Below are 27997 nucleotides of genomic sequence, written 5' to 3' on the forward strand. Positions count from 1 at the left end.
GGTTGCTAACGGCATCAGCACTGGAACAGCTGGGCTACACTGCTCGGCAGGGTAGAGCTAGGTAACGTGGCCCCGGAATATTGTATATGTATTACACTCTGCACGCACGCCTGCGTAACACCGTTGCTACAACGACACCGATAAAGGAAGGAGGAAGACAAACTGAGTCATCTATGGATTAGATAGGTAGATCCTTCCATGATTTCATTTTACTTAAAAAAAATTTTTAATCGTGCTACTATCAGTAAAGTAATTAGCAATTTTTTTTAATTATCGCAAATTGGCAATACATCGTCAATCATTTTGCATTAATTAAATCGTATAAGTTGAGATATAAAACAGTTTACTATATTTCTAAATTAACAAAAAAATTTATTTTCTTTCAGAATTTCTTTTAAAAATTTGATTCAAGAGTTTTTTAGGTATGTAAAAATTTGTGATATACATATCGAATTTAGTTTCTTTGCAGCTCACATTTAACAACAAATAATATGTTTGATTGTTGTCGGTGGGCTTTTACATTTTATATGATAAATGTCGCACGCTCTACATGTGACAGTCGCAAAAGTGTACGGTATTATATCATCCTCCTCCGTACAGGTTTTTAAAATGTCGCGTGTAACACTTGGACGAGAAGATGACACGTTACAATATGTTATTTATATATTTCAATTAGATCTATTTTGCAATTGAATTGCAATTAAATATGTCGATAATTAGAATCTATTAAATATCTATAAAGTCCATTATAAATGCAGCTAGTATCGTCGAAATTATTTATGTTATATAGGAAAATAACTGTAAAGTAACAGTATTATTCCCACAAAAGATGGCAAATTGCAGATAATACCCCTATGTTGTAATTAGAAGTTTATCTATGATGAACGGTACTTCATATACACAACTGTAAAAAACATTTCGTATTTGTGTTAGAAACGGTCCACTCAACAAGTCGTTGTTAAAATTTTGTGTTGAATCTTTTAACATATTCGAGTGTTAATTTTAACTTGACTATTAAATAGTTATTTAAATAGTTTACGTTAAATTGATATTCAATATTTCTTAGTGCCAAAATAACACAATTTATAAGTGAATATGAAAACGTGTTTTTAAACATAAATTCTAAGATGAATGAAATGTGTTAATTTAACATATAATCTTATTGGAAAAAATATGTTTCCACAGTTTGTTTAAAAATTATGTCCTACCTTTTTTGTATTTATCTTCTTAAATAATATTTGTGTTACTTTCTAACATATTCATCTTGTATTAAATTAACATATAAATTTGAGTGAGGACCATTTAGGATACATGAAATATATAAATATTTTCAACAAATTTTCACAAATTTTCCAACGATGTGTGCAGCAATTATCGCAATATTCGTCGAGAAACTTGTGATGTATGTTGTGTTTAAAATAGTTTCATATTTTATAGAGATAGTGGGCGCACCTTCGAACAATGCCCTATGTTCCTCATAAAACTGATAAAGACAAGCACTGGTTCGAACATGCCTTGGCGAATCGCCAATACTGTCGTCCTTCTCATGTTACGTGCGGTGATCTATGACAAACGATCTTTGGCACTATCGCTATAATGTCGCCAGCAATTTTCTTTAAGCGTTTCATCCGCTACACAGGATGATTTTCCATTCTTAGAATAAAAACACTTTATCTCGTAGGATAAAATAAACACGCTTGTTAATATGCGCATCCCACGTTTAATCTCGCATTAAACTTTCCCGATTAACCCTTCAGAGCTGACAGTGAGTCTAATGAACCCAAGTCTATTGAAACTTAATTATAAATCTCTTCATCAAAATGCCTAACAATCCAATTTTCTAAATGTTGTATTTGCAGATTTTAATTATTATTAAAATATATTTATGTATAGAGTATTTATTCTTTTTTTATACGAATCATTTTGGTTCTTTGAACTTAATTAGTAAGTTTTAATTAACACAAAATGGGTCTTGCAGACTCAGTAACAGATTTACAGATTTGTGTTACAGATTTTGGCGTCAACTTCAAAGAATTAAATAATGCCACAAAAAAATATTTAAACAGAAGCATCTCTTTAAAATATAAATAAAACCGCAATTTGTAACCGATTAAAGTCTCAGCGAAAAATCAAGCGAAGCGAGATGATGAAGAGATTACTGGTTCGGTTTATCCAATACGAAGAATTTTCTGTTCGATAAAATTGCAGCTCACTAAAAATCAATGTACACGATATAAACGAGAAATCGATACATACGCCTACCTTTTGCCATTTACCGGCAAAGATGTCACGCGACATGCACGTTTTATACAGTTTTAATCGTCCGTGAACGACGACAGATTGACGTTTCGCTTCCTCGTATCGCCTGCTCTCCGGTTGAGAATGAAGATGGCGAAAAAAGACGTCGGTGATACTATTGTGCTTTGCTTCTGATTTATTTTTTATCATCACATCTCGCGATCGTTCCAGTTTCAATTCGCGAAATCCGGTATTAGGCGATACTTAAAAATATGTATGCGGAATACAAATTTTCTCATCGATCACCTTCTCCTTTCAAAGCCTTTCTAATGCTCATTCTATCAATGTAGACTAACATTAATCTCGGTTCAACTTACTGTATTTTTCCAATTCTTATAATTAGAAAAACATGAAGACTTAGTTGAACTGAGATTAAAATCTGTGGGCGAATAAGATGGGTTAAACGAATAAGAATAAAATAAAGTTATTAAACCTAATTAAAATTTCGAAGTTGTTAAAGTATGTATAAATCTACAAATTTGAAAATGCACTGAGAAAATTATTTAGTATTTATGACTATAATTGTAAATAATGGTAAAATAATTAAGATTAAAGTTCCATTTTTATAATTATTTTTACTGTTATATTATTAATAATTGGAATGTTTATGTATTACTAAAAAATTTATATAATTGGCACTAAAAATGAATATAAATTATAAATTATAATTATAATTAAATTATAGTAATTACAATCATTTTTTCTCCCAACATTGTATATTACTGAAGTATCTAAAAATTTAACTAGATATACAGATCTGAAAATAGAGTCCAATAATTTAATTGGATCAAAATAATTATATGGAACGCTCAAATTAGTTGCCGGAAACTGTCAAAACTTCTTGCAGCACTTTATCATGCTTGAGATTCCTATTAATCATTTTAATGGTACAAAATTATTTTCAATCCAACTGGCAAAATTTTTAGATATTTTAGCAAAAGTTCATTCTTTTCATGAATAAAAAGATAACTCAAATAAAAGTAGAATTATATATTAGGTGCGCAACTAAGTTCTCGCTGTTTTAATGGCATTTGCATCAAAATAACAGCGAGAACTTAGTTGCGCACCTAATATATTTTATAAATATTATACAACACTACGAATGCGATAAACAAGATAAAAAAAAAGATTTGAAAAAGATAAAAAAGTAAAGAATTTAATGATATTCATTATATTTATATAACAAATAGATTCAACAAATATTGTATTTAGAAAATACGAGAAAAGTTACGTATCTTTACATAAAACTCAGTTTAATCTAAATATATCTTTCCGTTCAACCAAGGCAGTATTTTTTTCTCAAGCCTGTGTACGTGAGAAGAGGGCTGTAGCAACGCTGGCTGTGGCAACAAGGGAAAGTGGAATTTGGGCTACACGCAGGAGTGCGCGCGAGCGAGCGAGCGAATGGATTTCGTGGGGATGCAAGACACTGGAGCACTCGACAGACGGGGAATGACGGTAAATGACGTAAGATAAGATAAGGCAAGGTGAGGTTTGGTGAGCTGAGAGAGGCTCCTTATGGACATCCTTATAAGGTTGCGGCGCCCACGTGCGTGCGGTTCTCGACGACTCGCGGTGCGCTTTCGGACAAGAACTATACAAGTCTTTCTGCCTTTTTTTTCCAGCTATGTACACGAAGGAGCTTGTACCTTGAATAGCGTGACGCACGCATTTCTGTAAATTGTTTTGTATGAAAAAAACAATATGAAAAAAACGTCAGATTTTACGAAAATGTTCTTGTAAATATATTAATTAAATAAAGAATAAATAAATCAAAATCTGTTATCAAAATGTTCTTTTCGTTTCGTATAAGCAGCAAATCTATTGTACTATCAATTTGAAAATATGAGTTTGTCAAAATGAAATGTGATTATAAACAGAGAATCTCAATTTGTACAGAATGGAGTTTATTGTAATGGAGACAATTTGAACAATTTTATTAGAATTGTGAAAATAAATGTAAACAAAAATGATTACTAAAAATCCTAAAAAATAATTGTTGAAATTATAGTAAAACTTTTTAAATTTCATGTCAATTGCTGCATCAGTCTGAAAGCTATTTTACATTTAATGAAGTTAACTTTCCTTTAAAATACATATATTTTGATAAAGGACAAAGAATATTTAATTTCAATAACTTTATGATATCCTGCCAGAACACGTAGAGATCTAGATACAAGATTAATCGCGGTGACCGAGATATATCGACGAAATTAGTCATCGAGCCTTTTACTCCAATATCTCCGTCTGTCGAGGATATCGTCGAGATTATTTGTGCGGGCGTTTTCTGTAATGTACAGTAGGATTACACGCAGAATGCGTGTCAGCCACTTGTTGCACCACAATACCGCACCACAATCGATGTGCAGAAGTTGTATCATTGATTGTGAATTACCTACATTGCAGAGTACATGCCCCAAATTATTTGCGATAGTTAATTTAAAATTTCGAGTAGCAAAAAAAAGATAACATAATTGATAAATAATATTCATATTTTTAAATATCGACATATATATATATATATATTGTGTATGTGTGTATGTATATCTTTCATTCATTATAATAAAGACACAACTTAAAAAAATAAAGTTTTTCAGAAAATATCTTTGAATGTTTTGAATTATTAAAATTAAAATTTTCTAATATTAATTTTGTAATGCAATTTTTGTGTAACAACTAACTGTAAAAAAATAAAAATATATTCTTTCTTTTTTTCTCGTCATATTTTTTTGTAAGCAATTAAAAAATGACAATTTTTGAGTTATGTTATCTTTGTAACAAGCGATATGTAGAATTTATTATAGATTTAATCTCTTTTTTACTTGTCTGCCCTTCCGCCTCCTCAACGCAATCACTTCGTCACGTCATACTTAACGTGCGATCGTCGTGTGCTTATTATTATCGTTTGGCGCGGTGCAATTAATGACGCCGTCGTGCAGAGCGTAATTGACGAACGTGTCCCACTTGCTAATCAAACATGAGCGTCCTGTTACGCGTGGCACGTTACTCTCAACCTTCGGTGCAGGCGTCTTAAGTGCATCTACTTGAATGTCTGTCCACTGTCGCTTACCAAGCTCCAGATACCGCGGCCGAAATAGAGCGCGGACAAAAATAGACACGCGTTGTCCGTGAATGCCCGTTAATGCGCGAGATGAAAGAAATTGCGACGGGACGAGCGCATTAGAACGTGTAACGACCTAACGACGGTTATCTAAGCAGTCTGGCGAATATCTCGTAAGATCTGCATTTCTCTGAAAAGATCAAAATCCTTAACTCTACATTCTGAGAAAAATCATAGATTGCAATTATAAAGGACAATACAAGTTTTGAAATATACAGAATTAATGTACATATACAGTTGAATGAAATATTTTATGCTTATTGCTGTAAAGTAGTGTACATTAATTCTACGAAATTTATAATTGTTACTTTTATAGTTATTATGCGTTTTTCTCTGACAAGGAAACCATCCTCTAAGGAATTGTCCTTCATATATGATCTCAATGAGTCTTGAATATATTGCAGGGTATCACAAAATATTAGAATAGTTTTTTATCTGCTTGCCTGAAGATTTAAAGATAAAAACAACCCTTGAGGTCGGAGTAAATTAAAAATTTGACATTTTCAAAAAATGTATTAGGTGTTGGAAATGGTTTTTAATGAAAGAATGTTATTTATTTCACATGAGCATTAAAAAATACATTAATGAAAGTACTTCCCATCACTTGTAAAACGCTACGAATTAATTCCAACACCTAATAAATAAATCGTTACATTGAAAAAAAATTGTTCATTTGATTAGATTAATTTAGTTTGTCTTTATTTCTTCCTTCTCTTTATTTTTTAAGTTGTATCGTTATTATAATAAATAAATTTAATCAATTAAATAATTTTTTCTCAGTGATAAGAGTATAGAATATTACAATTTTTTTGTATATCTCATTTTGTATATCTCGTTTTGAAGATATTTATTGAAAATAAAAAATCCATTACTTTTGAGGTGTTATTTTTCAACGCTTAAAGCTTGAAATAAGCAGACAAAAAATATAGAGTTTATATTATTTGATGCTCTACGTTCTACAACACATTCAAAACTCATCAAAATCGATGACGGACAGTTCAAACGATTGTGAATGTAGATTAAGCCCAAGTAAATCACTGAGATTAAAGGAACCTCAGAGATTTAATTTCTCAACAGGCATCAATCTATATTTGACAGATTAATACAAAATCAAACTGAAATCAGACACGAATAATTCAGGGATCAACTGATGTATTAGGTCGAAGCCTCGTTTGTCTGGCAATGATTCGCGTTGAATCATACGCGACCAATAGCAACTGCTATTTTTCTTAATACGCGCAAAAAGAGACACAGTCAATACGTGCATTTTCCCAATGATTAGCAGACTGCACGTGCAATGCTATTTTTTTCAAGTCACGAAGGTCAGACGCTTTAAATATGGACAATAGTAAACGCGACGCGTTACGCGGCTAGGCGTAACTCGGTCGATTGACATTTTGAATGCGAATGGGCGGAAGAGCCTTTGTGCATTTCCGAACGACATGGACGATACCAGTTTAATTTTCATCGTCGTATTGATTACCTCGAGTCGTAGCGTTAGAGTTAGAAACAAATTGAGATCTGTTTTACTGAAATAATTTTTTTTTTTATAACGGCGACATATTAAAAGAGAAGCAAAGAATAATCTTATCACAGTTCATTTTTCTCTAATATTCTTAAATATTTCCAATAAATATAGTAACTTGCGAAAAGCATTCATCTCTGGTTAAGATAATAGATTTTTTACATTTTCTTTTAAAAACAAAAACTAAAGAAATTTTTATTAATGAAATTAGTTTAATTATTAATTAAGAAACTATTAGGTTAATTATTAATTAAGAAATTTTTATTAATTACTTAAATAATTCTATAGAACGGCGCCATTAAAAAAATATATAAGAAATGAATATTATAATATTTATACTAAGAATTTCCTTCCAAAATAAGGCTAAAACCGAGCAATAATGAATGTTATCAAATAAGAAGAGTCACATTTATTCTTTGAGAAAACAACAAAAATGTTTCGATTCTACTGACAATTTGTCTTCATCAGTTTAGTAAAAAGCAATAAAATTCTTTTGAAAAAGAAGCCTTCGCTTTTAAAAGAGAACATGAAAAATTCCATAGCCGAAGATTGTTGTATATCATTGTATCTCCTTAATATCCAAGTATATTCCAAAGGTTTAAATGTATTCGCTTCATGTTCGTTAATAAGCTCGTAGATAAAAGGAAATATTGAAATAGATTTAAAAGACGTTGCTTTCGCTTATAGTTAGAGATTAAATGCTTTATATGAACATAATATCTCCATGCTGTTCTGTGGTTTAGTTCTTGTAACAGTTCTCCATTTAGTTCTCGTAACAAAATAATGATGCAATTGCACTCCAACGACGCGTTTCGCTGATCATGCTGCGTAAAAACTGTTACACGCGAATATGCGTCTCTCATTCCTCGTTTCAGAACATTTCTCGCGGAATTCGCGACGGCCTGCGTCATATCGAGGACGATCTGTGCACGTTATGCGTGAGAGCGCGTTGCGATGCCGTCCGTGAAAAACTCACGCGCAATATTACGGCAATTGTGAAATTCTCGCAAATTAATCAGTCCGCCGGTAAGTTCATTAACGAACCAAAACGTTCGTTACCGCAGATCTCAATGGCACCCATTCAACAGGGATCGCGCGATGACGTGATGAATTAACCACTAATTGAAGAAGATCGAACCGAAACTTGACAAGGATATCGAAGTGCCGGCAATTAGCCACAACCTCAAATAATTTCTTTAGGAAACGAACTAAACATGAAGTGCTAAAATCATTGAAAAGTTCGAAGTGCTAAAATCGATGAAAAATCATTAAAAAGTTAAGCAACACACTCATTTGAAATTCAACTTTTTCTATTGTATAATTGCGATTACAACAAATCTAACCGCGTAAAAAATGACTTCGATATAAGTATAGAAGAAAAATGATTGATCTGTGTGAAGTTAGCCTCAGCTTTTGAAAAAATAAACTTTTTGTAGCTTATTTGATTACTCATCATTTGCATATGTATGCACACTTCTGGTGTAAAAAGTATTAATTGTAAGTGTAATATAAAAAATATCTTATAATATGACTATACAACGATCGTTCATTTAGCAGAATAATAAAGTAAATTTGATATACATAAGTGGCGCCGGTCTCTCTGTATGAACCCGCTAATTTCATAAAATTTACTAGAATTCTAGCGAATATTATTTTACATTTTTCTCCATGTACGATTAATTTTTTGGGTAAAAATAACACCCTACTGCATATAAAAACAAATTTACACATTTGAATGTGTATAGTACTATTTTTATAAAGAAAATTAAATCACATACATATATTGAAGTCGCTTATAACTTTAATTTGCAATGTATAAAAATTAATTAGTGTAATTATTATAAGCTGTGTTTATGTGAAAACTTATGAAGAGATTATATACATTAGATTATGTATATATTGCGTACAAAGCCTATTCTACAATTGCGTAAGCGTAGTTGTAAGTGATTGTAGTTGTAAGAATTGATCAATCACAGTCGAATATGGAAAGAATATTCGACTGTGATTAATTTTTACAACTACATTCACTTACAAGAAAACAGGGAGAGAAGTGGCATGCGTGCATTCAGGATGAGTGCAGATAAGCGGCGCCGTCCGTGATAAACAGATGATCGATACGCTTCCGGTAGCGTAAAGTGTTCCAGACAGTAATTATCGATAATTACAAAATAACTGATCTGATGCTTCATACGCAGCCGGGTAAAAACCTTACACGCATTAGCCGTAGATCGTACACGGGCAGTGCACGAGTATGCGTGTAACCGGCTATTGGCAAACCCTCGCCTTTCTTGGCGACTGGTCTGACTCATTCAACGGTGAAAAGAACGCGTTAATAAAAACGGTGCCGATTGTCTTATAAAAGAATAGAGCTGCATTCGAAGCCGGAGGCATTGAAAAATACCGATATGTTCAAATAAAAGAAAATACCAAGCGCCAAAATGTTTCCAAGAAAGAAATATAAATTAGAATAAATATAAATTAAATGTATTGCAAGCATAGTAAAAAATATTTGTTGTTTGTATTAGAAATGGTTCCCTCAAGTCCTTATTAAAATCCTGTGCCAAAGAATTTTTAGTATACCTAAGTGTTAATTTAACATAATATGATAATATTGTTATTTAAATTTGTGTGAAATATTAAATTAATATTTAATATTTCTTAGAGTTAATAATTCATAAGTGAACGAATAACATAAAAATAATATTTTTAAAAACGACAGTTCCTTTTAACCTAAGATAGATGAATAAAATGTATTAATTTAACACATTATAAATGTTAATTTTAATAAAGAAATATGATCACTTATAAATTATATCGGTGTTACGTTTTTTTGCATTAATTTTTTATATAATATCGGTGTTTCTACATATTCATTTTGTTATTTTAACACAAAAATTTGAGTGGACTGTTTAAGACATTGTGAAATATGTTAATTTAACATAAATTTTTCAACTGTATAAAGAAATAGTGTTACTAAATAAATAACCAAAATATCTTTTCAAATAATCCTGAATTAAATGATATTTCAATCAGTATAGATGTACAAAGTCGCAAACTGCGAAGGACAATGACCTCCTTCAATACTTTTGCTACGGAAAAATCGATTGTAGAAGTTTGCTATCAATTTCAAAATATATTACAAACATTACTTTATTTGTTCTACTTTTCATTTAAAAAAGCATATAATTTTAGGAATTTTTTAAAATGATTATATTCAAGATAATTCGAATGAAGATAAGTGGATTGAACTTTGCGAACTCTGTATTTAGCGTATAGATGAACACAGTATAAAGCTGTAATGAAGAACGGCAGAGAGAAGGTAAAGACTATTATTATTATATAAATATTGGCTGATTTGGTGTTGCCAGTGTGGGTATGAATTTATACGGAACAAACATCGCGGAACAACATGAAGCCATTCCCTTTAATTCCAGAGCACTCGACCGCGAAAGCTCGCGCTGATGCGACGTCGTAATTCAATTTCGATTTTGTACACACGGTCAGCCGGAAGTCGATTGATTCCCATCGCAGAATTTCCTGACCACACGCGATCGGCGGCAATACCAGAACTCATCTTAAAATCACATCGCAAATACGCGATTAAAGACATGCGATTCCTTTAATCTTGGCAATTGTACCGACACGGCGCTCTTTAATCTTGCTATTGTATCGATTCCTTTTCACCGCTTTCATGAATCACAAAAGACTTTTCCGACGTATAAAAGAAATCAAAAAATCACAAAAAATGAATGTAAATTATTGTAATTTACTTTGCAAGAAAATCATCAGTTAATAAACTTCCAATTACTACATAGAATATTAGAGTTTACATCCTATTTTCAATATAAATTATTTCAAAACGCAGCTTTATCTATAGATAGATTTTGAATATCCAAATGTCGATGGATAGCTATTATGGCGAACGAATAAAGTGACAAAGCCCGATTGATGATTTAAATCTCAAGGACGAGTGGAGGCCTTAGAAATATTCTGCGTTGGCGGACTAATATTGTGCAAAGTGCGCGACGTATGTAGTATGAAATAATAGTCGAAGCTCCCAGGCACAACTGTGTGATGAGCAATACAACGAATTATAAGTAGCATCATCGATGAAATAATACGACGTACTCGATCGATCGACAGTATCTCATCATTCTCTAAAATTAAAGCCATCCGATGTAATTCTACGCGAGACGATTAATTTTTTTAAATTAAATATTATAAATAAAAATTAATTTTCATTTCTGCTTACTCGTACGTGTAAGCGGATAACGAATTGTTCCTAAACTTCCCAAAGATAAATTTTTCCTCTACAGAAAAAAAACTTCTTAAAAAAAAGTCGTTCCTAAACTTCAGATTAATTTTTTCATTTCATGAGATTATGATTGAATTGTTTCTGCTAGGAAACTTAAAATGGTTAACGTTAAAAAAAAATTACTAACGATGAGAAGTTACACGATAATACAGTACAAGGATTTTTCATCCTATTTTCGTAAAGGAAAAATTCACTGTAAATTCATTATAGAATATGACGCTCTTTCAAACTCCTCTGAGATAGTTAGGTAAAATTTCAAGATCGATATCTAGCGTCTTGGCAAGTTTTGCATCTGACAGTCAGCATCCGTCGGATAATTAATAACATCAAGGAGCATCACGAGGGAAATGCTACAAATTTGCTTGCGTTTGCAAAAAGCTTCTCGAGAGGCGCACTGAATGTATTGTGGGAGGCTGTCCAACGAAGCACCCATTGCTAATATCGATCGTGCTGCATTTGAATGTGTTCGTGAACGACTGGAGTGTCCAAAGTGTCCGAGGGTGGTCTGATTCACGCGATCGTATTTCTGGCGGGCCAGGTGTTTGGTACGAAAACGGCACAACTCGTGATACAGTGAATACGAAATTTTGCGACGAGGTAAACTCTACGTTCAGTGGATTATAAATTGTAAAAATTTTAGCTCGTTAAGAAAAACTCGTGTCGTAGGATTGCAAATCTCCACTTGCGAATATAATGCTGTTTCCTTTTCAGAAATGTTTGATGACGGTGATAGCTTTAAGATTATTTACACAATAACTCCAAGTAGTGCGAGAACAGCGATAACTCAAGATAACACGTATAATCCGCGGAATGCTCCAACTCTCCGTAATAAATGCTACTACTGGAGATAAGTAATGTTCATTCACAGGCACAAAGTCTTTGATAAGTAGAAAAATGTTTCATACACATCCATATTTTCATTATTTTAAGCATTCAATGTGCAAGAATTGTAACAATTTTAACTTTTTTGGGGGGAGGGGAACGACTCTTGTCGGAAAGATTGCAATCTCTCACCATTTAGTTATCAAAATCTTTTTCGCAGAACGTCCGAAATCGTTCACATCGCGATATGATGGTTGGGAAACACTGCGCAAAAAGGATTAACGCTCGAAAGCGCAATGATATTTCTTCCCATGCGTGCCGCAACATAAAGTGGTTAACAATAAAGCAATTCCCGCGCGGTCTTTAAGAACCTCTGCGAATTATGAATGCTCTGGTGAGCGTTCAACGAACGAAATGCAGGTTTCACGTCCGCCGCCTACGCGATATAAATACACGGAATAATTGATAAAATTTCGTGCCGAATAATGGATTGTACCAACGGTTCGTATCTGCGAAATTAATTCCTGATTAATAAGCCGGTAATTTCTCACACAACTATAGACTACTCTTCCAAACAACATAAATACAGTGAATAATAAATCAAATTTTATACTGAATTATAAAAATCCGTTATACTCCACAAAAGCTGCTCTTTACGTCATTCAAATATCACATCGTCATAATAAAAGCTGAAAAGAAAAGAAAATATAATAATTTGAAAGTTCAAATTTTTTGGAACATTATAAACGTTTACAAATTTTGTAAATTATAATTCTTAATAAAAAATATAATTTTTCCTTCCGGTTTATCAAGCAAGAAATTGATCGAATATGTTATCCATTCAAAGAATTAAAAAAAATTAATTTCCATTTTTTTTTCATTTAAAAAATAATTTTTTTTTCTGGAGAAATAAATAAACCTCATATCTGGGAAAATATATAAACCTACATACAAACTTATATTATATACAGCAAAGTTTAGGAACCTACTCTCACGAATTATGAATGCCCTAATAAGAATTCAAGAGCTCGACACGGCGAGTGACTGCTGCCTAGTCCATTTACGCGAAATATTTTCACATGACTCGAAAAATGAGTATTGCGCCTGGCGGTTGTGTGTTCCGCCGGATCAATTATGCCAGTCTCCCCTAACGCGTTGCTCGCTCGCTTTTACCGCAACGTGCCGCCTCGCGAACGAATGTAACGGTGAGCAGCCGACGAATGTGCATCCGAAGTGCAGACTGCAACGAGCGAAAACTTCGTGCCCGGCCTCGTCTATAGTTGATGGTACCCGGCGCGGTCGTGCTCGTGCACGCTGAATTAAATATCGAAAGATATATCCACCCCAGGCACTCCTATCTCTTTCTCCAAGACTGCTTCGTGAATGAACGACCTCCCGGCTGAAGTTTTGAGGATCTTATACATAGACTCGGAGATAACTTGAAAAATTTACGAAAAACAGAGATAGACGGAATTAGTAATTTCATCGGATGAAGATTTATGGCAATCGTGTCTTTCCAAGATTATACTTTGCAACCTTTTATTTTTTATTTCTAAAGTTTCTCTCGAATAATTTCTAAGTTTTGAAATTATCTTGGCACGCGAAGATATTAAAGCAGTGATATGCAACCTTCTTTTTTAAGGATTTTCAAAGGGCTATTTTCAGAAATAGGTAAAACGACTTCTCGAATTTCTTCAAATATAAAATAAAGTCCTTTTTTTACAAAACGAAAATTTTCTCGAGATAAATTAAACGAGCGTTCTTTAATAACCAAATAATTTGGTTAATTATTCGCAATGACCGTGCAAGATTGTTGAGGAATTCTTAAACAAATTCAGCTTTGCTTTTCAAGGATTAAATAATCGGATATTTTTTAGTTTTGTTCATTTTTTTACCAATACAAATTAACTTTTATCAATTTAATAATATCTTGCGGGCATAATGTTTATTTTGTTTGCATAAAAAATATTTTATTATATATAAAGTCGTTTCTTCGATCATTTTGTTATAATATCCTTCAAAAGAAAATTGTTTTGAGTACATTAATGAGTTTTTCTAAAATTTATAATAAAATTTATAATATATATTTTAAGATTATTATTAAGAAAATTCTTTGTTAAAAATAATCGTTACTTAAAAGAAAAAAGTAAATTGAGTAATTACTTTTCTTAACAATAGAATGATATTTTTATATGTTTACGTTAAAAATATGTCTCGTCATGGCTTAACAAGTTAAATTCAATTCTTTAATAGAGTGATATTAAAGATTTAATTCTCTACTAGAGATATTAATCTGAAAAAAAAAATAGATGAAAAGAAAAATTAAGATTAGAAATATAATGTAAATGTGACGTATATCACGTGTGGATATAGAATAAAAAGTTATATTTGTGTAAAAATTGTAGTTAGTAATCTTCACATTATATTCCGTCGTATACATGTAGGTATACCGAATCGATATCGAGTGTCACATATATAAACAATCGAGAGATCAATAGAGAGCACAGGCATATAACTGACGTCAATTTTGGATCTAATATTTCTATTCTTACACGAATAAGAACATCGAATACGTGCCGGAAGTTCGCGATCACGAACGTAAGATTTCGTCTTCGATTAACCCTTCAAGCATCAAGAAGGAAAGGAGAGCACGTATAGTCTCGTCAATTTGCTTTCTCCCCTAATCCCTTTCATAATTGTTACACTATTGAAACTTTAAAGTAATTTCAAACTATCGCCGGTCTTAATTCAAATATTGAATGCTGATACTTGACAAACTTAAAAATATTTGATTATTTAATCCGTGGAATAGTTGAAATATTAAGAAAAAGGTAAACAACCACATTTATACAACACATTTATACATACATTTATACTAAATGGTCATTATTGATCCTCTATTTTTTAAATTAATATTATATTTTTCTTGTACAAAAGATTACAATTCTCTAAAATTTTTTACTTTCCAATAATTATGTCCTTTATACTGATGAAATATTTAATTTTTTTATCACTTATGACTGGTTTTCCATTTTCTAGTTAATTTGTAATTGTTGAAAAATATAGACGTCCTCTCCATTTTAACTTATATTTATATTAGCGTCCCAATTTGTTAGATTGGTTTTTTACTCTTAAATTGTTTCTATCTCACTATTTTTCTTTGTAATTTATGCGTTTTTTCACTAATTTAATGTCTAAAACTGAAGACGACTAAATAAATATTCCGTTTAATTTTATTATTTATATTAAAGAAAGCCTATATTAATTATGTCATGCTCGTTAATATGACTTTATTATTATTATTATTATTATTTTGATTACTTAGCATAACACGAGCTGTTCTTAATATTAATTATAGTTATGGCTTAACTTTACTTAAGTTGATAATGCATTGATAAAAAATGTGTTTTTAGCTGTAATTAATCAGTAATTAAATTGTTGGTTATAGTTGGATAATTTTAAAAGTTTCTCATCACAAAATCATCAATTTAGTGATTAGCCATAGATAGAAAAATGCAATTTTTACATTATTATTGTCAGATTAAGTTGAATCCTACACACACAAATTAATTAGACAATACAAAATCGATAATTTATTCGCTTAGTTCTTTTAATTAAAAAAACGTTAGTATACTTCTAACGGTAAAAACTCCTGAACAATCTTCAGCGAGCCGATAATTGATCAAATTAATTAGCTACATTAAAGAACGATCATTTAATTTACCTCAAGAAAAATAAATCATTTTACCATAAACAATTTCTTCGTTATTTCGCACATTTCGCAAGGAGTTAGCTTAATGTTTTCAAGATTAATTTAAAGCAAACTGCGTTTCGTGACTTCCGCTCTTCGATTACGTTAACGAGAACGTAACTCTGCTCGTGCTGGAAGCTCACAAGATTTTCGGTCTCGTTCTACATGTCGGGAACAACATGCATGGTGAAAGGAAGTTGCCGTCTTGCGACTCGATCGAAGGCTTTGAAATCCGTTATTATGCTCGCAGGAATTTGGATGGCACATCGACAGATAATATCCTCGAAAGCAATTACCATTGGAAAAGATGCTCGTCACCTTTGATATTTTATCCTACACATATCAACTGCGTTTCTCAGAAATTGAAATCGTCTCCGCATAGTCACAGATAAATTCAACGTGCAAAATTCTAACAACGTATCTTTGCACGGAAAGAATGATATTGTTGCAATATTTAAAAATTGAAATATATATATATTTCAATTTTTAATAGACCTAAAAATAATTTTGTTAGACCAAAATAATTATCAAAATAATTGTGAAAAAAATTCAAGCATAATGAGGAATGTTACAAAAAGTTTTGACATTCTAGCAATCAGTTTGAGTTCTACATACCTAATTATCTTGATTAATAGCTAAATTTTAGATACTTCAACAAATTTGCAAGCAACTTAAAAATGACAATTTGTTGTCATTGTTGTAGCAAATGAACGATATGTATATTATGCTTCACGATGTTTTTAATTATTTACAACGATTTATGGCAAGCCACAAGAAAAGGCGCTGCAAAGGACAGCGAAGAAAGACGGGGGCAGCGAAATCTTGGTAAGAAAAAAGGAAAACAAATATGGCGCGAAGGGGAGAACTCGCGCGAACTGCGGAAGAAAGGTCGAAATTTCCCGTATATGGGAACACGAGTTCGGGCATGGAGGTCGGCCGGTCGATCGAACGAAGGATCGATCTGGGCCCACGCATGATCGTCATGCGTCGATCGGGCAATGTGACAAGCGATCGCGGAAAAATACGGAGACAAACGAGTGAAACCAGGTAAACGATTGAGGAGAGAGAGAGAAAGGGAAATGAGAACGGATAAAAGATAATGAAGAGATTGGAAATAAGGAGAAATGACAGAAATAAATAAAAAATAAAAAAATAATACCGAAATACAAAAAGAAAAAAAAAGAGAAAACCAAGAAAATGAGAGGAAAGAAAAGCAACTCAACAGATCATTTTTACTAATTTAGATTAACTGTAATGTATATTTATAAACTTTGGAGGACGAAGGTACATTTTTTAAATCTTATAGCTTTCCCCCTTGAGACTTTTATAATTCATTATTTTATTATATTTCTTGACTCAAAATGTGATGACTGTTTCAGCACTATATTAGTAGCTAGCACTATATTACTAGCTTTTCTGCAAAGATTAATTTACTCTTTTTTCTAATTCTTACACTGAAAAAAAAATTATTCTTTTTGACTAAATGAATTTAGTCAAAAAGAATAATTCGTCTTTATTTCTTTCAATGAAAAATGTACGTATTTAAATCAAACGTACATATTATACTTAAATGCATACACTTTCAAACGAAAGAAATAAAGACAAACTTAATTAAATTAATTTAGTTAAATAAATAATTTAGTCAAATGAACAATTTTTTCTTCAATACAGAACTAGGAAAATATCAAAATTAAATTAAACCAAGATTAATGTTAATCTACCTTGGTAGAAATTAGAATTACCAATCATAACTTTTAAGAATAAATATATATATTTACTTTTTTTAAAATTATAAAATTCTTCTGGTAATTAATTGCAATTGTATATTTAATAATAATTATATAAAATTACATTAATAAGAATTGCCAGTAAAAATTGTTTTCTAGAAATTTTATTTTATTAAACACCTTCATTTAACGCAAAAAAAGTTATACTCCTTCCCATCCCAGGAATATCATCTTTGTTTAATCTTTAAGTGAGAAACTGGAAGGCTCAGAACAAATTTTATTTTTATAATTATATTTTTTAATAGCATTACATTATAAAGTTAAATGTATTATATTTACATTCTTTACATTATTTATATTTCCCAGAACAAGAATTTTAAGATAACGATGCGTAAAGTGTAGTCACCTATCTACTTAAAGGTTAAAAACTATACATGTATATTCTTCTCTTGTGATTCAAATATGATATATTTGTATACTTGTTTATATTTATGTACTTGCATACTTTTTGTATAATAATTTTATATAATATTAAAAGTTAAATAATCTATGTTCAGTCTTTAATTAAAAAATGTACACTTTTTTTATGACATGAGACCTGCTCTTTTCCTATACTCCAGGATTGAATTTCTTGCGCGATTCATCTTTCTTCTTTTTCCCTTCACATTGGAGAGAAAGAAACAACAGATGAACCGTGCAAGAAGTTCAGTTTCCTGAGCTACAGAAAAAGAACAGGTCTATGGTAACCCTAATAGAAATGGACATGAGAGATGATTCTTCTTTGCAAAAAGAACGAGAGAACCAGAGATGCTCGTTTCTATCAATGTAGATTAATCTCGGTTCAACTTATTCCTCACCTTTTTGTAATTCTTAGAACTAGAAAAAGATGAAAAGTTAGTTTAATCAAAATTAAAATTAAACTACATTGGTAGATACAAGAAACGGAGAACTCGGAGGAAGCATTGCACGAGAAGTAGATGACTCCGATGAGTACGAAAGAAGCGCTGCTGGAGGGAGAGGATAAGAAGGAGAGAGGCCGAGGAAAGGCGAGTGGGAAGACGGAAATTCGCGGAGAAATAAAGGAATTGGCGCGAGAAGAAGCGAAGGAGAAGAGGGAGCGGGAACACACAGCAAGACGAATCGGTGAGGAACGACTCGCGCGCTCGCGGGTACAATAATAATCTGACTGATATTTTATTATTCTCACCGTCGGTTCTCTGGATGTTTATGCTGCAGCCGACGTCGATCTTGCACGTACCGTGATCCATGGTCATTTAATCGGTCCCTCGCACCTCGTTCGGCACCATAAAACGCGACTCGGCTTCGTTAAATTATCACGGCTTAAATGGGGCCCTGCACGCGGCCGGATTAATCGGCTGGAAATCGCGTGTGTATGTGAGGGAAGAAGTATAGAGAAAGAAGAAAGAAAGAGAGAGAGAGATATGAAAGAGGGAGCGAGAGACGGCGATCGACTCGCGCGACCACGACGGTTGACAGTTACGGAAGCGTTCGCATTCAAACTCGCGCGGCGACCGGTCGGGCCTGCCAGGTTCCGATCCCCTTCCTTCTTCTTCTTTCCAAGTCCACGACGACGACGCGGTCTCTTCTTTCCTTTGTCTCCTTTTTCGCCGTTTCTCGTCGGGAATTCTCGCTCCCGGGAACTGTGCACGGTTCTCTTCTCTTGGCTTCAAGGCACGCCCGTACGTATCTGACCGCCGAGCGGTTCTCGTTTGCCTCCAGGCCGCGAATGTTTCGCGCTCCGCGTCGCCGTTGTCCTCGTTCTCGCCGTCGTCGTCGTCGACGAAGCCAGCAGCGCGAGCGAGCACACGAGCGCGCGTATCCGTACACGCACACCGCACACGTTCACGATCCGCGCGTCGCGTACCAGCCGAGTTGCACCCGCGGCTCCGGACGTTTTTAGGTATCTCGCGCGTCCGTTGGGACGGCCGTTCGGTTCACTTTCGTGCCGGGATACACCGCCAGTGTCCGTTATTGACAACGGAAAGACTACGAGCGCCAGCTCCCGGCCGGCGCGCGCCGATCGCTGCGACATCTGTCGGCGCGAAGTCGCCGGACCGATCGGCGTGAAAATAACCGGTCGCGACATCTGTTGTGCAAATGGGAAAAATGCTATGCAATCTGCAGCCGATAAAATTGTACTTTGCTCTCTGTACCGATTGCGGATTTTTTTCTTATCTAAAATCTAAAACTATAAATGAAGGATGAACATTAATGGAGGAATTGGTTGCAAACACTTATACTGTAGAAGTCTGTGGTTGCAAATCGATGCATATTTTCGAATCTTTTTAAAGTTATAAGATATTGTGACAGAAGGAATATATAATTAATGAATTAAATTATTTATTATAACACTGAAAACGTGTGAATTGATTTGCATTCAATTGCATTCAGTCCAAATATTGCTATAGTTTTCTCTGCAGTGTGGAAAATGCAATTATATTATTTTCTTTTATTATTGAGAAACGAAATTTAAATTTTTGGACCTTATATTATGTATTTTATGCCTTATTTAACTCGTGATATTCAATACTATAATTCAATTTGTTAATGTATATGTACTTTTCGCTTTGTGCAGAATACATTGATCGAATTAAAAATACTTGATAATCCTCTGTGAACAAAAATTCTCATATTATGTCGAAATATTTTTAACAATTTTTCATGTTTAATATTATGAAAAATACTTGAACTTTTCAGACTTTTATCAATTTCCTTTGTAAATAATAGAATATTTATATTTCAATCAAAGTAAAATTAAAAAAAGATTTCGACTAAAATCCGTTATTTTAATCGATAATTAACTTATCAAGTCATCATTGTATTATCTGTTAGTAAGGATAGAATTAGTAGTTTTTTTTTGTTATTTAAAATGAAGAAGAGTGTTTATAGATTGCAAAATATTGTATTTGAAATTTGTATTTTAATTCTGCTGATTAAATTAATCGCTGATTAAGTTGATCAGAGTTACACTAAAGTCGCTTTAATTAGATAGATACTTTTAACAATTAAAATATTGATAATGTTTTGATATATTGAACCATATAATAAGAATATTGATATTTTGTTAATTAATTATTAATATAATACATTAAAATACTAATTAGGGAACATTTTGTTTATTCTTTTACTTCAATATCTCTTATATTTTCAGCAATTTATTGTGATTCCGTGACTCGACTCGACAAGTTTTACGAAATATTTTCTCTTTTTTCCGGTTTTAATTTTTCGTGTGGTTTATCTTTACAGCTGGTGATTCTGTGACTTGACGAACTAATGTTTTCAATTCTTCCAGATTGAAATCATCTGCCTTTAGTAATCGTTCGATGATATCCACTGCCCTGCAATAACATAAATCACAAAATTATTTTTAATCGCATCGAATTTGATTTTTGTATTGTGTAAATGTGGCCAATTTGATCGAAGATCAAGATTATAATATTCTCACATATCTTGGCCATTAGCTTCCGATAGTCGTGAAGGTAACTCTCCGACCTTAAATTTTTCATATACCTGCAAAAGTCCTCTTATTTTTACAATTTTTACAATTAGACTAATAATTGTTTTATTTCAAATTTATTCACATAATTTTTATAAACAGAAGTTTCTAATGTACATTGAGACAAAATTTACATTAAGAAAAGTTTTTGATTGAAAATGGACGAACCATAATCGAAGATTCTGATATCAATCAGAATTTTAGTTACCTCAACGAGAATTATAATAAATTCAACTAGAAAATTTTGATTTGTCCATTTTCATTCAGGATTCCAATTTATGCAAGCAGACTCTTTTTCCAATATACTATATATATATATATATATATATATATATATATATATATATAAAATCACCTCTAATGCTCGTTTAATTATCTTTTCATCCAAACCCGCACTTCGTGCAGCAGCATGTGCGAAGCTGCGTGCTACATATCCACGAGTTAAACTATAAAGGTACGCCACAGAGCCGTCCTCGTTTGTAATAAATTCAAAAGTCTGTAAGTATATAGTCAATGATGAAATAGATAAAAAAATTAAAGAATAATGGCAATTCAAGGAAATCGTTTCGGCATCGCGAGTGAGTGTCACTGAAAATTATCCATCCTTATATCTTACTTGTTGTTCGATTATCGAGCTTTGCGGTAACATGTTCATCACCCGATGCATGTGCGTGGCCACGAAAATGTGCGGACAATCGGTCGCTCGCTCGACGAAATTGTTCAATACAGCCGCGAGCAGTGACAAGCCACTCACTTCGGATGTTCCGTTTCCAAACTCGTCTAAAATGACGATGGAGTTTGGTGTAGATGCATAAAGAGCGGAGTTAATCTAAAAGATGACAAGAACCATCAAATTTCCGAAAAGATTCATTAATTCAGCAATTAATTAATTTATATCACGTAAGATGCTTTTTGTGAGGCTTTTCAATTTATAGATGCAGACGAAATTAACTGTAAATTATAATATTTCGCTGATTGAGATTCGAATATTCAGATAAATAGATAATCATCAACTAATTTTTATCACGACTTTGAGAAGCTTTGTGTCTCTTGAAGAAATTATCATATTTATAAAAATTAAATTAATATACAAATAAAAAAAAGCTTAATAGAAAATAATAAAATTCAAACAATAGAACTAATAAAGGACTACAAAGCAAGTTAGATTTTAATACCAGTTGAATAATAAACATTAAGAGTCATACAAAAGGAAAGTAATACAAAAAGGAACATCGTTCTAAAGGTGCAGATCAGCGCTTCAAAGCATTTGATTGATCAAAAAATCAGAAGAAAGAATTTTACCAATAGACCAATCAAAGAATGCTTCAAAGCACTTGTACCATTAAGTGGAGCAACCTAAATGATGGAAGTATTACAAAAAACACGAAATAAAAGAAATGACAAACGTTTCGTTCTCGGTCATCAGATCATCTTAAGTATAATTAAAAATAAAAAACGCAATGTACATAATTATGGTAATATTGCTATCAGATAACACCTTATATATTCAATCCAATTAAAACTGGTTTTTGTACATATATTTATCCGTATAGTTTACCTGTCGCATATCTTGCAGAAACATGCTCGTATTTAGAGCAATGCTGTCTACAGACGTGATCTGAGTCAGGATGTGAGTCACTAATCCTATAGTGGCTGATTTTGCCGGCACGAAGCAGCCAATGTGAGCCATGAACACGATCAGCGCGACTTGTTTGAGATAAGTGCTCTTGCCGGAGGCGTTCGGGCCGGTTAAGATTTTCACGAGACTCTTCTCGTCTCCAGAATAAGTATCATTCGGAACAAACGTTGTTAGAAACTCCTGCAAGGGATGTCGACCTTGCTCTATCGCTATGATCTGTCGGTTCACCACGTTCGGTCTCACGTAATTATATTCTCGCGCAATCACGTAAAATGCTAGCAATCTATAACGATCGGCACAACGCGAGAAGTGTTACAAAAGAATATATAAGATAAGCCGGAGCACAAGCTTTTGCATAATTAACCAATCAGAGTTTTTTATTTTCATTCCCACACTAGAAGATGACTAAAAATCTTCTAAGGAATTCAGAGCTTCTTCTTTTATTTTAATATTAATTCTTTTTATAACAGGAAAAATCTTATTCTTGGTTCAAAACAAAAATAGTTTCTTGATGCTTAATAATATTCATTTATATATTATAGATTTGCAAATATATTGTTCAGTTCTATAAACTGCGCGCCGGTTTAGTTTGTGATTAGACTTGAAACGCAATCATAAACGAAAAATAGATTTAACATTACAAACTACATTGATCATCGAATGCTAATATATGCATTTTAAAACACTACAAAGAATTTATTGCAAAAAATATTATTTCAGTCAGGGTTTGAATCTGGAACTCTTGACTTTCTAAGATTGACTTATCAATTCGACTATCAAGATACGTGGAAATATTTATCGCAATAACCATTTGACTGAGAAAATAGAATTCTTTCTCTTATTTGATTTATTCTTATCGGTCTGATTTTCACTTGTAACTGTTTAATTCTTTTAATTATAATTATATTTTATCTTTTCTTTTATCTAATTAATTATAATTATATTCTTTTTATTTTTCATTATCACTGACGTTAGTTCGCACAAAGTTTCTTTGTAGAATTCATAATGTATTTAATTTACTCACGTGTCTAATTCGGCGCACAATTGAATCGCGTTGAAGATCGACGCAGCGTGCTTATTTATATACTTCACAAGCTTTAACATAATGTAACTTTCTCGTTTATTTATTCTTAGTAATATATCTCCTATAGTTTCGTCCAATTCTAAAAAACCGATTTCAATTTCAAACGGACGCAAAAAAAATTATGTATTTAAATGCATTATGATGCATATTTAAAGTTGTAAAAATTAGAAAATAATGGAACCTTTGGCGGTGGGACTCTTATAATAACGTATGTTGTTGCTGACGAATTTGAACTCTAGATTTTCCAAGTCCACATTGTCGACCGGTGATGGGCTCCATCCAGTTATCGCTAAGAGATATCCGATATTCGGTATGTACACCATCTTGCAGGTCGTTACCGAAGCCGGAAGATATTCTTTCATGTCTTTCTCTACCATCTGTGTCAGGGTCTCGGGCAAAGTGCTTCTTACGTGGTGTACTATATTCGAATAATGTAATACGTAATGAAAACAATCGGCAATAATATTCACCGTGCAATAATAATGTAATTTTCAAAAGTTATATTATTATCCGTGTAGCATAGTTTACAGTAATGTTATTACAATATTACTAGAATGATCTGTGCTATATAGATAACTCTGCTATTTTGTTTGGATTTATTTTTCGGCTTAAAAAGTAGAGTATTTTAATTCTAATTCTAATCTAATTCTTAAAATTAAAAAAAGATAAATAGTAAGTTGAGATTAAAGTCAATCTGTATTGATGAAAAAAGACACTAGTTTGTTAATGTAAGATTTTGTTCTCTGTAAAAATTTATTTTTTATTTTTTAGATCATATAATAATTAAATTATGTGATCATACGCCTGAATAAATTTGAACAAAATAGCAGGGTTCGATAAAAAGTTCAAGATCAGCTTACGATTGTCTAAATGCGAATCCACATTTGAGCGTACGATAAAATCATGCTCGGATCTTTTCGCACCAAAGTCCACTATGTACTCAATGAAATACTTGATGTAACGTACTTCATTCGTGATACTGCTGACGATTTTATGGAACAGCCTTACTTTCTTACAGTGTTTCTCGCATATATCGGCGATGTAAATTATAGAGGAAACCGTCTGCGACATGAAATACAAAATAGAATGTAGAACATGCGAGCGTAATAGGTACCGCAAATAAATTATTGAATTGCCTGATTAAAACTGGAAAACGTGATAGACCTTATGCAATCGTCGCCAATCAGAAACTTTAGCTTGCTGTGCTAAATATCGATCTAGAATGACGTTAGTCAAGCGGTAAACGTGTTTTAAACACGACGTCAGATTTTCCACGATACTGTGATTATCCGGATTCAAACAGAAGTCGATGACTTCGAATCTTTCGTTAAGAATCTCGATATTTCGAATGGGATGTCGCAACGTTTTCCTATAAAAGAGTCTCTGAGTAAAATACAATAACGTCACAAGTTATATAAAAAACGAGAGGATAACGTGCCATAAAAATTGCGCTCCAGGTCGCGATTGGCAACGATTCAGAAGGATGAATAAGCTGCCACTTTGCTTCTTCGCTGCTGCATCGCCACACTTGAAAAGACTCGGGTGATGTCTGGCATGCACGATATTCAGCGCCTCGTAAGTGTCATCATCTATCATGACGATGTCACGTCTACGAAATCCCGTGTGCAACAAAGAAACGACCATGCGTGAATAAAACGCAATTTGTTAGAAGCATCCATCTATTATAAAGCTAGAAAGTCTTTCGGGACGGGCTACAAATATTGTAAACTGTTACAATAAATTTGGAGGAGAGTATGATCACGATTAATCTTATATTACTCGTGTTCCAGATAGCAAGCTATGAAATTATTTGCTGTCATTTCAACATTTCTGGCATTCCAATATTATGTCTCAATTTTTATTGTTGTCTTTGATTTACAATTAAATTAAAAATTGATAATATTCTCTATGTTATAAAGATCGATAATATTTTATATATTTTGTAGATAAAGATAAAATTACAAAAAAAATTTTATTATAAAAACAATTTAAATTATTATAAAAATAAAATAATAATAATAATTTAAAATTATTATATGTATAGAAATAATTTCTGCTAAACATAATAACGTAAATAATAGCAGATTTATCAAATTTAAAGTTTATTACAGAATATCTATATGCGAGTAATAAAAGATTAATAAAAACATTCAGAAATTAACGTGAAATCTAATGAAGACTCGAGTCTTTCTCTCGTAAGACAACATTCTCCAAGGAATTATCAGCAAATTAAACTCCACTACTACCAGTGTACCGTACCTAAAGTATTTAATCCTATCGTTAGATTAGAGAAACTCACAACGTCACGCTAGACAGAGACACAAAGCCAGGCCTGCCGGAAGGATCTAACGCGATATTACTCCAATGCTGGTCGATGTAAATCAAGAGGAGACCCAGCGCGTGGATCATGACGATCGATTTGAAGTTCAACAAGCCCTGTAGGAAGATAAGCCTCTCGACGTTGTTGGCGTTCACCGGTTCGGACCGGAGCTTGAGACATCGTACTCTGTGATAGCATCTGTCGAAGCCGTGTTCTCTCTTCCGCATCACCCTCAGTGAGACCTGAGACGGCCCCGAGCTCAATCCCGACGACCTGCTCCGATCGCTCGACATTTCCGACATTACTAGGGCCTCGATTGCCGTGAGGAACTCGTCGGACGTGCCGGAGATCGTGATGACGTAGCGCGGCTGACATTGCTTGTACAGGGTCTTCGCGATGTTGAAGTGAACGCCGTCATCATAAGTATCGTCCATCACGAACAATTCGGACGTGAGGATGTTGTAGTACGCCGCGCCCAATTGATTGTTCGACCAGATCATCGACAAAATGATCTGCGAAGATGTGACTTGTATTTATATAAGATTCACAAAGTATGAACGCGAGATAAATCTCTAAAATCTTAATTAATAACAATAATCAAATGCTAATAACGCAATTCGTATTAACGAGAATTTGCTTGCTTCCGGCATGATTATGAGTTGTATTTTTTGTACAAATTAATATTTGGAGAAAAAAGAAATTGCGATCTTTTTAAAAAAAAATTCCAAAATTAATTTGATACAAGCCTCGTCCCTATCCGTAAAATTGTCGTTTTGCACGGTAGACCCGTTAATGTTCTGTGCCGCTACGCCTGATTGCGATGCTGGAATATTTATGTTGAGTTCTTCTTCATCGCTGCTACTTTCATTCAATATTGACTCAAAGTATACTTGTCTGTAGTGAAATATACATTAATGAAATACAGATATAACGATATTATTTATCATTGAATACAACCAATTATTGAAAAGCAATTCAGGAAGCAAAATTTTTTGCAACATAGCAACTTTCCAGAGAAATATTACAACAGATTGGCACAGACTGTGTCTTCATTAACTCTTAATCAAGCAAAAAGCGTTAGGTACATAATTGGACAGTTTGAGCCTCGGTAGAGTTCTATTGTCTTTAGACAAATTAAAATAAAATGCAAATTTCAATATAGGAAATATTATATAGTGAAATGTTTGGCAAAGTTCATTGAATTAATCAAAAAATTAATAAAAACATTTGAAAATAAAAAATAAGAAAAGATTATCATAAAAATAATGTTCTCTAGGCTCTTGAAACTCGCCTTGCTCGATTATTCATAGTCAACATAGTCAGCCATTGTAGAATCTGCCATTTCATTTAAATGATTACGAAATGACAGATTTGCTCGACTTCTGCAATCGATCTGTCATATCTATTGATAGATTCATTCTGTATTCAATATTGTATTTTGTTATAGCAAATTCTGTTTTCTTGTTGGCAAGAAAATTTGTAACAAATGCTTTGCAAAATTTAATTTCGAAAGATTTATTTAAGTATCTATATAAAACAATTTTATCAAGAAATGAATGTAATAAGAACATACATATTAGCTAAAGAGGAAGTCGATGGCGCAATGTTTCTCGGAAAAGTTGATGAACTCATTTCTTATCTTTTGTTCAGTTTTTCAAGATGTGTGAACAAGTAGACACAGTAAAACAAATGATTGTCAATCGATCTGAAATCCACGCTTGTCATGTCTTATTTGTCTAACTTCAAGATGATTTTAAAGGCGAGATCAAAGACCGCGAAAAAAATGAAATTCAAACAAACGTTGAAAACTATACGGAAATTAAGAATTATAAGTTCTCTTAATCAGACAAGAATTGAATTTTTTTTTTATATATTAAT

At 32.7% G+C, this 27997-nt stretch overlaps 2 protein-coding genes and 1 long non-coding RNA gene across 3 annotated transcripts in view; 1 reads left to right on the top strand and 2 right to left on the bottom strand.

The window, feature by feature from the left end:
- The window catches only part of Klp10A (kinesin-like protein 10A), a 42114-nt gene extending 22531 nt beyond the window's left edge, over positions 1–19583 (bottom strand). The window contains exon 1 of the mRNA XM_087415845.1: positions 18767–19583. Coding sequence (XP_087271971.1) covers positions 18767–18833 — 67 coding nt within the window. The 5' untranslated portion in view covers positions 18834–19583. The remainder of the gene's footprint in view (positions 1–18766) is intronic.
- On the top strand, positions 99–12765 carry LOC105144868 (uncharacterized). Its single transcript, XR_845987.2, has 4 exons — positions 99–186; positions 387–422; positions 3603–11856; positions 11971–12765. It is a non-coding gene; the product is annotated as an uncharacterized LOC105144868 (long non-coding RNA).
- An 850-nt stretch (positions 19584–20433) lies between the features above and the next one.
- On the bottom strand, positions 20434–27984 carry LOC105144934 (mutS protein homolog 5). The gene is made up of 11 exons (XM_087415524.1): positions 26099–27984; positions 25238–25408; positions 24964–25168; positions 24660–24861; positions 23981–24217; positions 23740–23878; positions 22635–22998; positions 21693–21905; positions 21432–21572; positions 21026–21090; positions 20434–20918 (listed from the first exon to the last, which is right to left on the bottom strand). The coding sequence occupies exons 1-11, from the start codon at positions 26617–26619 to the stop codon at positions 20798–20800; spliced, it is 2379 nt and encodes a 792-aa protein (XP_087271650.1). The 5' UTR covers positions 26620–27984; the 3' UTR covers positions 20434–20797.
- Between the last annotated feature and the right edge of the window lie 13 nt (positions 27985–27997).

Source organism: Acromyrmex echinatior, chromosome 18 (assembly GCF_024713525.1).
Source record: "Acromyrmex echinatior isolate Ae372 chromosome 18, ASM2471352v2, whole genome shotgun sequence".
NCBI classification, from domain to species: domain Eukaryota; kingdom Metazoa; phylum Arthropoda; class Insecta; order Hymenoptera; family Formicidae; genus Acromyrmex; species Acromyrmex echinatior.